General features: G+C 39.3%; 1 protein-coding gene across 1 annotated transcript; it reads left to right on the forward strand.

Annotated features, from left to right (window-relative positions):
• Window positions 1-414: 414 nt before the first annotated feature.
• On the forward strand, window positions 415-17653 carry LOC127420553 (uncharacterized). Its single transcript, XM_051662927.1, has 3 exons — window positions 415-1468; window positions 1550-2107; window positions 16284-17653. Exons 2-3 carry the CDS (start codon window positions 1660-1662, stop codon window positions 16496-16498), a joined length of 663 nt encoding a protein of 220 aa, XP_051518887.1. The 5' UTR covers window positions 415-1468; window positions 1550-1659; the 3' UTR covers window positions 16499-17653.
• Window positions 17654-17802: the final 149 nt, after the last annotated feature.

The following is a 17802-nucleotide window of genomic DNA, read 5'->3' on the forward strand; positions in this document are numbered from 1 at the left end:
TCGTCTCCTTCAACCTTGTCCTTCACAAGCATGAACTGTTAAGCTTTAATAAATAAATAAATAACTACGGCTCAACCTATTAGTCAACAATTAAATAGACATTTCCTGAAGAACATTGTACTAAAAACAAGTTACCCAGAAGCTCATATTTGAACTGCTGTGTCAAAGTTAGACTTTCAAGTAGGCTACATACGGATTTCCCGCCACGCTCCCTTCAGCACTGGAAAGCGCGCACTTTCAGTAGAGGCGGCAAGCGCGAGCGAGAAATTGCACAGTATTCCCCTGGTTTGGCGCGGCGTCCTTACACTACCTTAAACTGTCACACATCTCGCGAGGAAAGGATGCAAAAACCACACCAAAAACCCCGTTTCCAAGTCAACACAAGGCAGACTCGTTCAGGCGACCGTCGTTACGATGTTGAGCGTTGGCGCGCTCGCTTTGGATTCCTCTCGCATACAAAAAATGACGCGCGTTTTTGGAGCTGGTGAGGAAAATGCTGACGCGTTCAAGGTACATCGTTTGATCGGTCTTTCAACGTGTTTGACGTGTAGGCGACGATAGTAGTCAGCTGAGGGATATTTATTACTCTTAACGTCTTTTTATGGACTCAAATGGCCGTCGAAAATATCCTGTTTATGTGGAAATATTTCATCGGAGAGAGTCATTGAATTTGAGAATGTTCTGAATAGAAGAAGAGGTATTAATTTAAACGACCTGTACACTCTTCTGAAGGATGTTTATCACTCGTAAGGACTTTTTATGGACTCAAATGACCGTCGAAAATATTGGAGAGCGTCATTACATTTGTGAATGGTCTGAATAGAAGAAGACGTATTAATTTAAACGACCTTTACACTCTTCTAAAGGATATTTGTCACTCGTAATTACTTTTTATGGACTCAAATGACCGTCTAAAATATCAGAGAGCATCACTGAATTTGAGAATGTTCTGAATAGAAGAAGACGTATTAATTTAAACGACCTGTACACTCTTCTGAAGGATATTTGTCACTCGTAATTACTTTTTATGGACTCAAATGACCTACTAAAATATCAGAGAGCATCTCTGAATTTGAGAATGTTCTGAATAGAAGAAGACGTATGAATTTAAACGACCTGTACACATTCATTCATTCCTTCTGAATGATATTTATCACTCCCAAGGACTTTTTATGGACTCAAATGAACGTCGAAAATACTGAATTTGGGAACGTTCTAAGAATGTTTGGTTGTTTATTTAAAATTTGTTGTAGTTAATGTTAACATTTGGTTGGTGAGTCTCGTTTGATGGGGTTCTCAGCCTGTTTGCGACGACATATGACAAAAATCTGCTGAGGGATATTTATTAAACTTAAGGACTTTTTATGGACGCAAATGATCGTTGCAAAATCATCTTTATGTGGAATTACTTACATGAAAAACGTCATTGAATTTGGGAATGCTTTAAATAGAATGGAACGAAACGCAGGTATGTATGTTTACAGACCATTTAAACATTTGGTTGCACGTTTTTTCTTATTAATCAGGGAAATGTAAATTCATTCCACAGGGAACTGATTTTATTAGTACTGTTATACTAAAGTCTGAAGAAAGTTATATCAAAATTTGGATCAGCTGAACTTAACTTAAAGAGTTGGTCGCAAGCTACATCCATTGGTGATGCCGGAGGTCACTTCCACCAGAAGTGATAAGCTAGCGTCCAAAGGCATTATGGTTTTATGCAACACAACGGCGACCAAGGACTGGAGCTATTTTCTCTCTCAGATATTGCCTCTTGTGAATAAATCAGCGGGATTTGTTCATCAGAGTATGGATCAGGTGGATGCGGTAACGAGCGCCATGGTGACTTCTCTTGAACCCGACCTGAGCGGGATGAGCGCCAGTCACCCGCCGCTCAACTCAAATCACACGTCCGGGATGGAGCATGTCTTCCAGTACTCATACTCGGAGAATGACCTGCAGTACACGGACTACAAAACTCCGCCGAGGGACTCAATACTGCTGCCCAAGTCGGTGCTTTACCTGGTCATGGCCGCGCTGGTGGTGGTCGCCGTGGCGTACGCGATCGTCGGACATCTGGTGAAAGATCTCGTTCACGAATGTATTGGTGAGTGCTAATAGACTCTCGTTATAGTCCCTTAATGAATCTCTTTCTCTTACACATTCATCCATCCATCCATCCATCCATCCATCCATCCATCCATTCATTCATTCATTCATTCATTCATTCATTCATTCATTCATTTAATTAAAAAGCATGTGGTGTAGTAGCCTGTTTAGAGGTTATTAGAGATTTAAATGTCATCTGTTTATCTATTCTAAATGTCTTGCAGCCATTATCCAAAAATATAACAGCACATGAAGACTAGGGTCATTTTAAAGGAATGGAAGTGAATGGGGGGCAATTTTTTTTTTTTTTTTTTTTTTTAATGTTAAAATACTCACTTTTTCAAAAGTATAACCACAAGACATAAAGGATATGTGTGTTATGATTTGAGTGTGATAAAATCACTTATAAACCTTTTCTGTGTAAAGATATAGCCAATTTTACAACTTTGTTACCATGAATGTCAACAAACCCTAAAACGACTGTAAAAATGACAATTTAAACAACTTTACAGCTCAAATAATACACAAGTTTTAACAAAATAATTAATGCAAGTGATTTTATAAAATCGTAAGCATCACATTTCTGTTTAAACCCTTTAAAAAAGTTCCTCACTGTAACCTCGATTTTTGCTTTGTTTTTAAAGAAAAGGAGGGGCGAGTCAAAATGAATTTTTGTGGTAAACAACATTATGCCACAAATGCTGTTGATTTAGATAAACTTGTACTGAACCCGGAAACATTCCTTTAATGTGAAATTAAAGTGTATGTGTCTCTGTGTGTTGGTAATCCATTCATTCTTTCCTTCATTTATTTTACTTGAAAGGATAAGGTGTAGCCTGTTTAGAGGTTTACTACACTTTAAAAAGTGAAAATGTGCTGTTTAAGTAGCTATTTCCACCTGACTAGTAAAAATTACGTTCGTTATTGTAACTTAATGTAGTCAGGGTTTAATAATAATAATTATAATTGAGTAAAACCAGTTAATTTAGATGTTATCAGATGAAAAAACAAAACAAAACGGTTATATATATATATTTTAGTAAAACATTTTTACAGTGTTATCTTACAGATAAGGGGTCTTACTGGGGAAACGGATATGGGATGAACTTCCGCCGGAAGTCGTTCTGTAACATTCGCTAATGTAGGCAGCGCTCATTTAGACCCCATTTTCAGCTGGTATTAGGATGTAATTCGGATGATCCGATGACAAGTGATCAGCACTATATACAGGTGTAAATGGGGTGCAAAACCTTTTGTGATTGAATATCAAAAAACACATATGGAGGTAGTCAAAAACGGATTTGAAACGCTGTAAACACCGTCCAGGAAACAGCGAAGTACAACTCATCTGTCAGTCAACCACTGCAGTAAATCAAGAGTTTAAACTGTTCATGACTCTGATTAGGGTGACCATACGTCCTCTTTTTCCCGGACATGTCCTCTTTTTCTAACCTTAAAAAAGCGTCCGGCCGGGATTTCTAAATTTGCAAAAATGACGAGGATTCGACTTTAGTTGCATTATGATGTGCATCTGGTCTAGTACTTAATTGTGTGTGCACGCATATTTGCATTGCTTTAACCCCTCTTTGTAAGTCCTGCCTTCTCGCACACCAACTGGTCGATTATAAGAGGCTTGCAGCAACTACTGGCCAAATTCCTGCCTGTCACACGCGAAGCGCTGTTGTGTTCGGCATCAAACAGTTGCTTGACAGTAGCAGCAAATGACAGCTGAGTGGAAACAATGCCCAAACAAAAGTGCAAATTTACAGAAGATTTGCACAAAAAATTCCCATGCTTTCGTCCAGGTCGAAATCCGTGGGAAGCAGAATGTATGACAAAGCTGGCACTTATGTGTCAGTTGCTAATAAAGGTGCAAGTGATTTAGAAGCACACATTAGCTCATGAAGCATAAAGGGTCAGCAAAAGGTGAAAGTTCATTGGGTAAATTAACGGACTACTTTTTGCGACCAGGTAAAATTGTTATCACATTGCTTCATTTTCCATGGCCATTCAAAATAAGCTGCTAATGCTAATAGAGTGTCTTTTTCACTGTATTAAAGTTTGCATTCATAGTAACACTGTTTTGAACCCTATTAATATTATTAAAAAATTAGTGAATGTACGATGCAGCTGCAACTGTGTTTACTTCTTAGCGGAAGTACCTCCCACATTTCGTGCAAAGCATCACGAGGTGTAGGAATAAGGTGGATATATATCAGCAATATACAGTAAATGTCTTTAAATGGAAATTGATTATAATCTGCCTTTAATTGTACACTAAAATGTTCAGGGAACAGATAAATATCCCTGATGTGGTAACATCTAACATTGAACTGATTTAATTCAGGACAAAAATATTATTTAAAGGAATATTATGGGTTCAATACAAGTTGAACTCAATCGACAGCATTTGTGGCATAATGTTGATTATCAAAAAAATTATTTTGACTCAACCCCCCTTTTCTTAAAAAAAAAGTGAAGCACATACAATGGAAGTGAATGGGGCCAATTTTTTAGAAGGGTTAAAGGCAGAAATGTGAAGCTTAAGATTTTATATAAGCCTTTACATTAATTCTTCTTTTAAAACTTGTGTATTATTTGAGCTGTAAAGTTGTTCAAATCATTGTTATCGCAGGATTACAGGATATATGGCGTTACTTCGTCATGGGAACAGAGCTGCAAAATTGCAAATAACCTTTCACAGAAAAGTTAATAAGCGATTTTATCACACTAAATTCATGTTAACACACATATAGTTTTACTTTTAAAACAGTGAGTTTTTTAAATGTTTTCAGATTGGCCCCATTCACTTCCATTGTAAGTGCCTAACTGTAACCCATATTTTTGCTTCTTTTTTTCTTTTTCTTTTTTTGGAACAAGCCAAAATTAATTTTTGTGGTAATCAACATTATGCCACCAACACTTTCAAGTGATCTTAACTTGTATTGAACTCATTATTTTCCTTTAATGTGACAGAATCAGCCTGACTGCATTAAAGGATTTGTTCACCCAAAAATGAAATTACAGTCATTGTTTACCCTTGTGTTGTTATAACCCTATATGACATGATTTATTTTTATAAACACAAAGGAAGAAATTGTGAAAAAATGTTGTGCTCAGTGATGTCATACAATGGCAGTTTATGGTGACCACCTCTTCAAGCTTCAAAAGAATGCAAAAGTATAATTCAGAAGTCTAATCAATTATTCCATTAGACTCTTGTTATGAAAGCACACAATAAGTTTTGGTGAGAAACAAACAAAAATTGAATGTATTATTTAGTGAAAATGTTCACTGAGAAATAAGGCTGGGCATAGAAATGTATAAATTCTTCGACCACAAACTCTTCAGACATGTTTAGTATGTTCTGTTCTCTGTTTTGTGTGCAGCTGTGTTGTGTTCTGTTGTCGTTATCGCTGTGGTGGACCTGTTTTTAGAATAACAAAATGAGTTTACGTTTGAACTCCCTAATGTCACGAGGGGGCTTCGTGAACTGTTGCTCTCGTGCCCTATCATGAATGCGCACAGGAGATCAACGGTCAGTGAACATTTTTAGTAAAAAATACATTAAATTTCAGTTTGTTTCTCATCAAATCTTAACGTATTCTTTCAAAATAAGTCTCATGGAATAATTTATTAGACTTCTGAATTATACTTTTGTGTTCTTTTGAGGCTTGAAGAGTTGGTCACCATAAACTGCCATTGTATGACATCACTGAGCGCAAAATTTTTTTCACAATTTCTCCCTTTGTGTTTAGAAAAATAAAGAAAGTCATATAGGGTTATAACAACACAGGGGTGAGTAAACGATGACTGAATTTTCATTTTAGGGTGAACTAATCCTTTAATGCAGTCAGGCTGATTCTGTCATATTAAAGGAATATAACAAGTTCAATACAAGTTTTGCTCAATCGAAAGCATTTGGGGCATAATGTTGATTACCAAAAAAAAAAAAAAAAAAAAAAAATATATATATATATTTTGACTTGTTCCTCCATTTTTTTTTTTTTAAATTGGCCAGTTGAACAGTCCATGCAATTATTTATTAACAATACTTTTCAGCATACACACATGGTTTGCTTTTCAGCACAACACACACACAGCTTCAAGCTCAGCTATCTTCCTCTCCTGGCAGTCTGGCCTGCTCTTTTATCCCTCTCCAGCTCTCACTGCAACACAAAACAGCTGTTAGAGATAATTTTCCCACTTCCTCTCCCGGCCTCGCTCTCCACATACCCCCATCGCCCGAGTCAGGCTGGGAAGCCATCCGGCCTGTCACTTACTTCCTCTCCATTTCTGGAGAGGAAATCCGTAACAGGCATTCGCGCCCCCAGCCTGTGGACCACCTCGAACGTAAAAGGCTGGAGAGCTAGATACCAATGGGTGATCCATGTGTTGGCATCCTTCATGCGATGGAGCCACTGGAGTGGGGCGTGGTCCTAACAGAGGGTGAAAGCACGCCCCAACAGATAGTATCGGAGGGTGAGGACTGACCACTTGAAGGCCAAACACTTATTCTCAATTGTGCTCTACTTAGTCTCTTTCAGTGAGAGCTTACGACTAATATACAGCACTGGGCGTTCCTCCCCCTCCACCATCTGGGACAGTACCGCTCCCACCCCCCGTCCGATGCGTCCGTCTGTAAGATAAAAAGAAGAGTGAAGTCAGGAGAGTGCAATAACGGCCTGCCGCAAAGTGCAGCCTTCACCCGTGTGAACGCCTGCTGACACGGCTCTGTCCACTGGACCGGATCTGGTGCCCCCTTTTTAGTCAGATCAGTCAGCGGGCTGGTGATGGTCGAATAAGGCACAAACCTATGTTAATAGCCAGCCATCCCCAGGAACTTACCTCCTTTTTGGTCTTAGGACTCAGGTAAGCTGCAATCGCTGCGGTCTTATCAATTTGGGGCCGCACCTGCCCATGACCCAAGTGGAAGCCCAGATACCGTATTTCCACTGCCCAGTTGCGCACTTCTTTGGGTTTGCCATGAGTCCCACCCATCTCAACGACCTCAGGACAGCCCTCTGATGCTGCTGGTGCCAGTGGCAATCATTACTGAAAATAATGATGTCATCTAGGTAGGCAGTGGCGTAAGCAGTGTGCGGTCTGAGGATTCTGTCCATGAGCCTCTGAAACGTAGCCAAGGCCCCGAACAGACCGAACGGAAGCGTCATAAATTGGTGTAGTCCGAACGGTGTGGAAAATGCCATCTTTTCATGGGACATGGGAGTTAAGGGGATCTACAATATCCCTCCTATAACGTCAAACCCATTGTCAAAATAAAGTGAGCTTTGCCTAACCGATCGAGCAGTACATCAATCTGAGGCATTGGGTACGCATCAAACTTAGACACCGCATTGACTTTACTATAATAAACACAGAATCAAATAAAATAAAATAAAATAAAATCCCTTTATTGTCACTCAACCATATACACAAGTGCAACAGTGGGTGAAATCTTGGGTGTGGTTCCAAGCAACATAGCAGTATGACAATTACAATAAACATCTGATTTACACATAACACAGTTTACACATCTGTTACACAACACAATAAACAATATACACCTAATAATATACAATATACAGTGGTGTGAAAAAGTGTTTGCCCCCTTCCTGATTTCTTATTTTTTTGCATGTTTGTCACACTTAAATGTTTCAGATCATCAAACAAGTTTAAAAATTAGTCAAAGATAACACAAGTAAACACAAAATGCAGTTTTTAAATGAAGGTTGTTATTATTAAGGGAAAACAAAATCCAAACCTACATGGCCCTGTGTGAAAAAGTGATTGCCCCCTTAACCTAATAACTGGTTGAGCCACCCTTTGCAGCAACAACTGCAATCAAGCGTTTGCAATAACTTGCAATGAGTCTTTTACAGCGCTGTGGAGGAATTTTGGCCCACTCATCTTTGCAGAATTGTTGTAATTCAGCCACATTGGAGGGTTTTCGAGCATGAACTGCCTTTTTAAGGTCATGCCACAGCATCTCAATAGGATTCAGGTCAGGACTTTGACTAGGCCACTCCAAAGTCTTCATTTTGTTTTTCTTCAGCCATTCAGAGGTGGACTTGCTGGTGTGTTTTGGATCATTGTCCTGCTGCAGAACCCAAGTTCGCTTCAGCTTGAGGTCACGAACAGATGGCCGGACATTCTCCTTCAGGACTTTTTGGTAGACAGCAGAATTCATGGTTCCATTTATCACAGCAAGTCTTCCAGGTCCTGAAGCAGCAAAACAGCCCCAGACCATCACACTACCACCACCATATTTTACTGTTGGTATGATGTTCTTTTTCTGAAATGCGGTGTTACTTTTACGCCAGATGTAATGGGACACACACCTTCCAAAAAGTTCAACTTTTGTCTCGTCAGTCCACAGAGTATTTTCCCAAAAGTCTTGGGGATCATCAAGATGTTTTCTGGCAAAAATGAGACGAGCCTTAATGTTCTTTTTGCTCAGCAGTGGTTTTCGTCTTGGAACTCTGCCATGCAGGCCATTTTTGCCCAGTCTCTTTCTTATGGTGGAGTCATGAACACTGACCTTAACTGAGGCAAGTGAGGCCTGCAGTTCTTTGGATGTTGTTGTGGGGTCTTTTGTGACCTCTTGGAAGAGTCATCGCTGCGCTCTTGGGGTAATTTTGGTCGACCGGCCACTCCTGGGAAGGTTCACCACTGTTCCATGTTTTCGCCATTTGTGGATAATGGCTCTCACTGTGGTTCTCTGGAGTCCCAAAGCTTTAGAAATGGCTTTATAACCTTTTCCAGACTGATAGATCTCAATTACTTTCTTTCTCATTTGTTCCTGAATTTCTTTGGATCTCGGCATGATGTCTAGCTTTTGAAGATCTTTTGGTCTACTTCACTTTGTCAGGCAGGTCCTATTTAAGTGATTTCTTGATTGAGAACAGGTGTGGCAGTAATCAGGCCTGGGTGTGGCTAGAGAAATTGAACTCAGGTGTGATAAACCACAGTTATGTTTTAACAGGTGGGGCAAACACTTTTTCACACAGGGCCATGTAGGTTTGGATTTTGTTTTCCCTTAATAATAACAACCTTCATTTAAAAAATGCAGTTTGTGTTTACTTGTGTTATCTTTGACTAATATTTAAACTTGTTTGATGATCTGAAACATTTAAGTGTGACAAACATGCAAAAAAATAAGAAATCAGGAAGGGGGCAAACACTTTTTCACACCACTGTACACAAAATAAGAAGACTGTATACAAAAAAATAAATAAAAAGTAATAATAATAATATACAATATACACAAAATAAGAAGACTGTATACAAGAAAAAAATACACTGTACCCCCCCCCCAATACTAAGAGAAGTATAAAATGCGAGTCCAGTCTGAGGCTAATAAAGTGCGGTGCTGATATATGTATCGTGATCGATCAAGAGTTCAAAATTCTGCTGGCTTGGGGGAAGAAGCTGTCATGAAGTCAGCTGGTGCGGGTCCTGATGCTGTGATACCGCCTGCCTGATGGTAGCAGTGAAAGCAGCCCATGGCTCGGGTGGCTGGAGTCTCTGATGATCCTCTGAGCTTTTTTCACACATCACCTGGTATAGATGTCCTGGAGGGAGGGAAGCTCACCTCCGATGATGTGTCTGGCAGTTCGCACCATCCTTTGCAGGGCTTTGTGGTTGAGGGTGGTGCTGTTGCCATACCAGGCAGTGATGCAGCCAGTCAGGAGGCTCTCTACAGTGCTGATGTAGAACCGCGTGAGGATGTGGTGGTTCATTCCAATCTTCCTCAGCCGTCTCAGGAAGAAGTGGCGCTGGTGAACCTTCTTCACAACGGCCTCAGTGTGGATGAACCATGTGAGTTCCTCAGTGATGTGGACACCAAGAAACTTGAAGCTGCTGACTCTCTCAACCGATGCTCCATTGATGGTGATAATGATGGTGAACCGGACCGAGCCATCTCTCTTAGGAACCAGCACCACCGGGCTGGCCCAGTCACTGTGGGATTTTTCTATCAACTCCTTATTCAGCATGGCCTTTAATTCTTTCCATACCACTTCTTTTTTGTGCTCAAGTAATCGTAAGGACGACTGCGTACCACTACCCCTGGGGTTTTTCGATATGGTGCTCTATGAGATTCGTATGACCGGGGAGAGGCGAGAACACATCTGAGAACTCTCCTTGCAACCTGGCAACCTCCGTGACTTGGGATGGTGAGAGGTGGACTCCACAAGTGAATCAGGTGACTCGATCGGTGGCTTTTAAGTTGACCTCCGGCCCGAGCTCCTCCCTCTCCGGAACCACCATCGCCAAAGTCACGGGAACGGCCTCTCTCCATGGTTTTAGGAGATTGAGGTGGTAAATGGGGAGAACCAGTGGAGGCATGCGGGACATCTCGAACTGCAAATAATAGGGGCTCGAGCCACTTGTCCCAATTCCAAGTGTCATTGTGTACAAACTTACAAATCATATTCTTTAGGGTCTGATTAAATAGTTTGACCAAGCCATCCGTTTGGGGGTGGTAAACGCTGGTACGTAGTGCCCTTATCAGTGAGGATTTCTTTCAGAATCCCCACTCGGGAGATTTTTCTGAAGTGTGCCTCCACAACACTTCATGCTGAAATGTTGCGCAGAGGCACTGCTTCTGGATATCGCGTTGCATATTCCAGCAGAACCAACACAAAGTAATGCACAAGTGCCGTCTGCTGTAATGGCCCGACGAGGTCCATGCCAATTCTTTCGAAGGGGAACCTCGATCAACAGAAGGGGGCACAATGGCGCTCTTGGGGTGGCCGGCGGATTCACCAGCTGACATTCACAGCATGCTGCACACCACCTGCGGACATCCCCGCGAATGCTCAGCCAATAGAAATGGTTCGATGGTTCAGTGTTTTTTCCTGACCTAAGTGAACCCCATCGGATTATAATGAGCCGTATGGAATAACATTTCCCGACGGCTCTTCGGGACTAACAACTGGGTTGTATCCTCCTTTGTCTGAGTGTCCTGCATCACTCTATACAGCCGATCTTTGATAAACGGAAAATACGGGTATGAGAGTGCAATGTATGGCTGGAGGCGCTAACCAGGATGGGGAGGGAGGAGAGAGAGAGAGAGAGAGAGAGAGAGAGAGAGAGAGAATGAGAAGAAGAGGGCTCGCCGGCCCCGGATACGGAGCCATATGGTCCTCAGCCAACTGGACTGCCTCATCCAGCGATGCCGGTCGGTGGCACTGGACCCACTCCACCATTCCTTTCAGTTGCCGGGTGATGAATTGTTCCAGTACCACCAGATCAAGCACTTCCTCTGCGTCGCATTCTTCAGCCAGCAGCCACCTTCGGCTGCGGCCGACCCATTGCAAGATGGCTTCCTTCAAGTCCTCTTACACCAGGAGGTTGGACGTAGGGAGTTGTTGGTCAGCCTGGAGAAGCACCTGGAACCGCTGCTTCTGTTCCACGCACAGCTCAAGCAGAGCCTGATGTTGGGCTTGGTGGATGCCGGCGAGGATCTTAGTCACTTCGGCCAGTGGCGAAGACTCCATGACGCCGTTTTTTCCCCCTAATTCCCGGGATTCTGCACTACTGTGAAAGATCTCTTGCACGGTTTGGAAGGAGGAAGTGGGGGCCAGGCGAACAGTCCACGTAATTCTTTATTAAAAACACTTTTCAGCATACACACACACACACACGGTTTGCTTTTCAGCACAACACACACACACAGCTTCAAGCTCGACTCTCTTCCTCTCTCGGCAGTCTGGACTGCCCTTTTATCTCTCTCCAGCTCTCACTGCAACACAAAACAGCTGTTAGAGATAATGTCCCACAGGTGTCAATCCTTACCGCTCTTCCTTTCCCATCCTCGCTCTCCACAGACGTCGCTCGGCCATGCCCCCATCTCCACAGTGTGGTAACATGAATTTAGTGTGATAAAATCGCTTAATAACGTTTTCTGTGTGAATTAAATCCAATTTTACAACTGTGTTGCCATGATGACAAAAACGCCGTAAATCCTGTTATCCTGCAAAAACAATGATTTAAACATCTTTACAGCTCAAATAATACACAAGTTTTTACAGAACAATTAATGTAAGGGCTTTTATAAAATTATAAGCTTCACATTTTTTGGCCCCATTCACTTCCATTATATGTGCTTCACTGTAACCACTGTATGACATCAATGAGCACAAAATGTTTTCACAATTTCTCCCTTTGTGTTAAGAAAAAGAAAGTCATATGGGGTTATAACAACACAGGGGTGAGTAAATAATGACTGAATTTTAATTTTTGGGTGAACTATCCTTTTAAGTTACATCATCAATAGTGATTTTAAAAGGTCGGCTCAAGAATTTACTTTGAAGTAACTGCACATTTTTTCTTTTTACAGTGTGTCTTCTTTATTTATAAAGCAATATGGAAAATGTCAGGCAAACCAAAGTAAAAGTAATCTCATCTATTTCTGCCTCTCGCAAACATCAGGGCTGAGCATCCGGAAAGGGTAGAGAACAAAGAAGTACATTTAATTTTTCCTCAGCCCATCACTTCTGTATTTCAAAGACCTTGACGTTTACCTGAAGCGACGAAGCAGGCAGGGCACACACACACACACACACACACACACTCACTGGAGAAGCAAAAGGACATGTAGCATTCAACAATACAAAAGAGATTACTCCAATAGCCCTCTTGCTCCCTGCTGGTGCTGTAGACGGTGTTCTGTGTATTTGGAAAAGTCCTGGGATGTGTAAATGTGAAGATAATCTTCTTGGTGAGATTCCCACTGTACCAGTTCTTTCTCCATGGTCAGACAGAAAGCAAGTGCTCTCTCTGTCTGTCTCTCACTTTACAAGTGAAACACATTCTTTAATGTCTGTAACATCTTATTGTATACACAGGGAAGCCACTTTTAATATATTTTATATTAAATATTTATTTCATAATTATAAGGATGAATTCATAAAATTGCTATTACCATTTAAGATCATTTATGCATGTGCAAGTTTACACATGCAGAATATATACAAGAGTATAGGTCTCTTACAGCATGTGATGATCTTCCTCTACAATGATATAAACCCCCTTTTCAAATCCTGATAATTTTGTCGTGCTGTCTCTTCCTCTCCTCGCCAATCAGTGAAGCAGTTTTGTGCTCAATCTAATTGGCATACATTTATATGCGGAAAGTTTTCATGCCATCACACAGCTCTGCTTATCAGCCACTTTTGTTTACTCAAACCCTTTAGTCTTGCTCGGAGGAGCCCTGACGCTGCTGCTGTATCTTCTCATCTTAATTCCAGGATGCTGGAGCTTTTGGAGTCAACGACGAATGCGTTTAGCACAGTAATAAGGGTTGTGGTTTCTGTTTCTGTCATGGGTCTAAAAATATGAGTGTTCAGTTTGATGGAGTGCAGCATTGTCTGGCTAGATGATAGGGATTAGAATAATAAAATGGTACATTAGGGTTGTTGGAATAATTAATCAATTAGTGTAGCATCCTAATTTGCAGTAGGTAAACTCCAAAGTGTCTGATTAATACACTCAGGATTAATCTGACAACAGCTGGAGGTCACATATAATATATATGTGTGTTGCAAAACACTAGAAAAAAAAAAGCTGTAATTGGTTCCTAATTGAAATATCAATTTATTTATTTATTTATGAAGTTGTGTGGCGAGGATGTGCATTAATTAGTGACCTCTGCATTAATCAATATCTAGGTGAAACTCATGAAAACATTTCACCACAAAATCAAAAGGAAAAGAAGTCTTATTTTGTGTGTTTTAAAAATTAATCCTATTTAAGATGTTTAGCCTTAATTTTCATGTCAGTTAAGCACATTTGTCCCCCAAATAGTTTTTTTATTTTATTTTTTTTTAATTTTTTTTCTAATTCCCATTATTCTCAATGGTAATTTATAAGATTCTCATTACTGTAATAGAATTTTTTTTACTGTATTACATAATAATGAGTTTACAGTATTTATAACAAATCATTTAAAATCAACAAATTAACACTAAATGCAGTACAATAAACATTACCATAATGTAGGCATATACATACTATACAATTAAATAATATATCATTATGTTTTTGCATTATAGGAATGAAAATGGGGAAAAGAATGTCACAATGCAAAAAAAAAAAAAAAAAAAAGGTCCTAAAATATGCTTCATTTCCTCTAAGAAAAACATTATTTCCTATTCTTTTATTTTGGTTTTGGACTGACGTTTTACCTGAAGGTTTTGTGAGATTCATCCAAGAGTGTTTCAAAATATTACTTTTTCATTATCTTGACATCAAAATCTTCTCAACCTCTTGAAATCAAACCTATTAATCAAGTTGTGGCCTATCATAACTTGAGTTTTGTCTTTGTTTGAATAATAATTAATGTAATTTAATTACTTTTATTTATCACACATTTGCACATATACAGTGAAATTCTTTTTTTCACATATCCCAGCTAAGCTGGGGTCAGAGAGTGCAAGGTCAGCCATGATACAGCACCCCTGGAGCAGATAGGGTCAAGGGCCTTGCTCAAGGGCCCAACAGTGGCATCTTGGTAGTGCTGGGGTTTGAGCCCCCAACCTTCTGATTAGTAACCCAGAGCCTTAACTGCTGAGCCACCACTACCCCTCAATAATATGTTGAATGTGTGAATAATTGCATAATATGTCTGTGCAAGTCAAAATGTCTTGTCATATATTATCATAAAATGATGTGACTGTGGTGATATTTTTGCAAAATGATACTATGTGGTTCATTACACATATTGCGGCAGTTCCGAGGTGAAATAACCACTGTGTGGAGCTAAAAGCGAGATAAATTCCCTCCCAAAATGATGAGGTTTAAAATCAACAAAACCGACCTTCCTACCCTAAACCTTAAGCCTAAACCTAACCGATAGTGTTATAAAAAGCAAATGTGAGATGAAAAACACAATTGCTAAAGCAACCACATCATTTTGTAGTGCGTTTATGACACTTTCATCTCACATGTCGACTTGCGTGCTCTTTAGCACTCATACCCTGGTCCTTTGCATCACAAGTACAACGCTTTTTCAGCTGAGCTACCGCACAATTTGATCGTGCCCAAACAAGCTTGCAAATGTAGTTGTTTATGGAATGCAAATGTTAAAATGTATTGCCACAGAAGTCATGAACAAGTAAAAGTGTTTTGATGTCCTAAGAAAGCATTGTGTGTGGAACAGGGTAAAACATAACTGATTATCTGCCGTTTTACTTGTGATTTGTGTAAAAGGGAATAAAAGTAATTGTTGTTGTAGCGCCTCTACGTACAACATGCCATGTAAAAATAATTTTGCAAAAAGGTAGGTATAGTATTGTGATTCTGAGACCAGGTTGAACATCACATTAAAAGTTGTTTGCAAACTTCTTACAAAGACATCTTTGTACCTTTGTCGGTCCAGAGTACTATGGTTTAACCTCTCACCTGTTTCACAGTGTTTTTTTTTTTTTTTTTTTAAATAACTGACTCTGAACTCAATAGATTAATTCAGCCTCTAGCAAAGTATTTGTGAAATATTTTTGAATACTTTTTTCAATAATTATGAACAATGTTTTGCCACAAATAATCTGAAAGAGTCTGAAATATCCTCCTGCAATGGTCTGATTTTTCTTCTTTTCTTTTTAAATTGTTTGGTGGGAAATTCATAAAAATGGTAAACCAATTTTCACTCCAAACTATTTTACAGCAAATCTACTCACACTGAGTCTGACGCCAAATTTTAATTATTGTCATTCTCTGAATTGTACACCATATGAATCAAAAACAAAACATAATTTTACCTGGATTTGAGTAAAAATACTATGTATTCTGTCACTGTCCAGACAGATTCGTAATAGTGCTATTGTAACTACAAGGTTCAACATTGTCCAAGACAATATTTGAAGGTCCTCCTTTACAGGCAATGATATTTTATCTTGTATTTCTTCTGCAATATTGGCAAAGGTGCTTGTGTTGAAACTTCCACGCTGAAATTTTTTTTTTGCCATCTTGCGACTTCTTTGGAAATTTGCTGTGGCCTGAGTTGAGAGCTACATATCTATCCTTTATCCAACTTTTTCTCCTCTTTGAGCAGCACATATTGGCTGAACATGAGGTGCTTTGGATTTCTTTAGTGCATAATTAATAACACTAAAGCAATAAGACATAGTAACATATTCACAAATTAACAATTAACCTTTGTCTTTCACCAGAGTGGGCATTCATGCCACGTTCAGACAACAGGAGGAACAAGCGTGACATAAACTGCATCAGCATGAATGAAATGAACGAACTGCCTCGTCCAGTGGACACACACTGCATCATTTACAATCACTCCGACTCCACGAGCACCATTAAGCCAGAAGAACTGGTGGTGACCATCGATGAAACCTTGCAGATACCTCGTGAAGATTACAGTGGAACCTAAATTTAAGAAAAACAGCCACTAATTTGATTCAACCCTTTATAATAAGGAGAAAAGCAAGTTTGCTTCAGTTTGATCAGCATCTGTAATGCTGAGAGAGCTGTAACAATGAAGTCACATGACATTTGGTGGAAGACTTAACTGGGGATGAGGAAAAGGAGACGTATCTGGGAGACTTTAGAAAGAAGGGAATCATTTACAAATGAAGTACATGACATTCTTAAAACTCTTTATCAGAGTGCTGTTACAGACTATATATTTCAAAAATGGATGTGAACCACAGAAAGTCGAGACATTTCTTTATCAATCATGGCTGTCTTATCACACAATATTTTTCTTGTTTTGTGGAGACATGCACTGTGAATCTAGAATAGTGTTCAGCTTTTGTTTTTTCCTACTTCCCCTGCTATGTTTATATTTTTAAAGAATTTCAGGGTTTTCCATTTTTGCACAGTATGTGCAGTTATTCACAACTCCCCTTTAGGTTTTCTGCAATCAACTATGCTACTTGACAAAACGATTATGAAAATAGTTAATCCTCACTGAATTGCAAACAAACAAACAAACAAACAACAACAACAGTGTTTTGTTTACTTTTCATCTGAGGCAGTGTGATCGAAAACTTTATAATAGAGAGAGACACTACACAAACACTGCTCACTGAAAAAAACAAATATGTAAAAAACACCAGTTATACACGCTTATAAATGATATTTGATAATATAAGTGTATAATATGTGTTGAAAAAAAAAATGTCCTGTTTACATCTAAGGGCTATAAGTTCAGGTCTTGTTGTTAAGTAGTTTTTCCTCTGTTGCTATCAAAACAGAGCTTTCAGAATATCACATTTTTAAAAACAGAAAATCTGAATGGATAGATTTTCAAATTCAAAATGTACAATAAGGGACAATTTTGAAAATTGCCAGAATATTCTCAGCTGTTTCAAACTGACAAAAAAGGCAAAAAATAACAGTTGCATTAATGTTAATATAAACATAAAAGCATCTTACTGCCAAGTGCATTAAAGACAAACATTTTATCAATTTGTGTGTTTCCTGGGAATTGAACTCATGATCTTGGCATTGACAGCACCTTGCTGTACAGTGTACCTCTGTTAACTTCCCCTGCTCTCTATCTTTTTTTTTTTTTTTAAATAAAGATAAAAAGATGAATAGAAGTAGGAAAGTGACCCAGTTATTCCTGATATACCACAACTTTTCTTTTATACTGCAAAAATTACGTCATGTCAGAAGTCACATTCAAATCATTAAACATCAAAAAATGTTCTTTTGTAATATATGTGTTGG

This window comes from Myxocyprinus asiaticus, chromosome 29, assembly GCF_019703515.2.
Source record: "Myxocyprinus asiaticus isolate MX2 ecotype Aquarium Trade chromosome 29, UBuf_Myxa_2, whole genome shotgun sequence".
Classification (NCBI taxonomy): Eukaryota; Metazoa; Chordata; class Actinopteri; order Cypriniformes; family Catostomidae; genus Myxocyprinus; species Myxocyprinus asiaticus.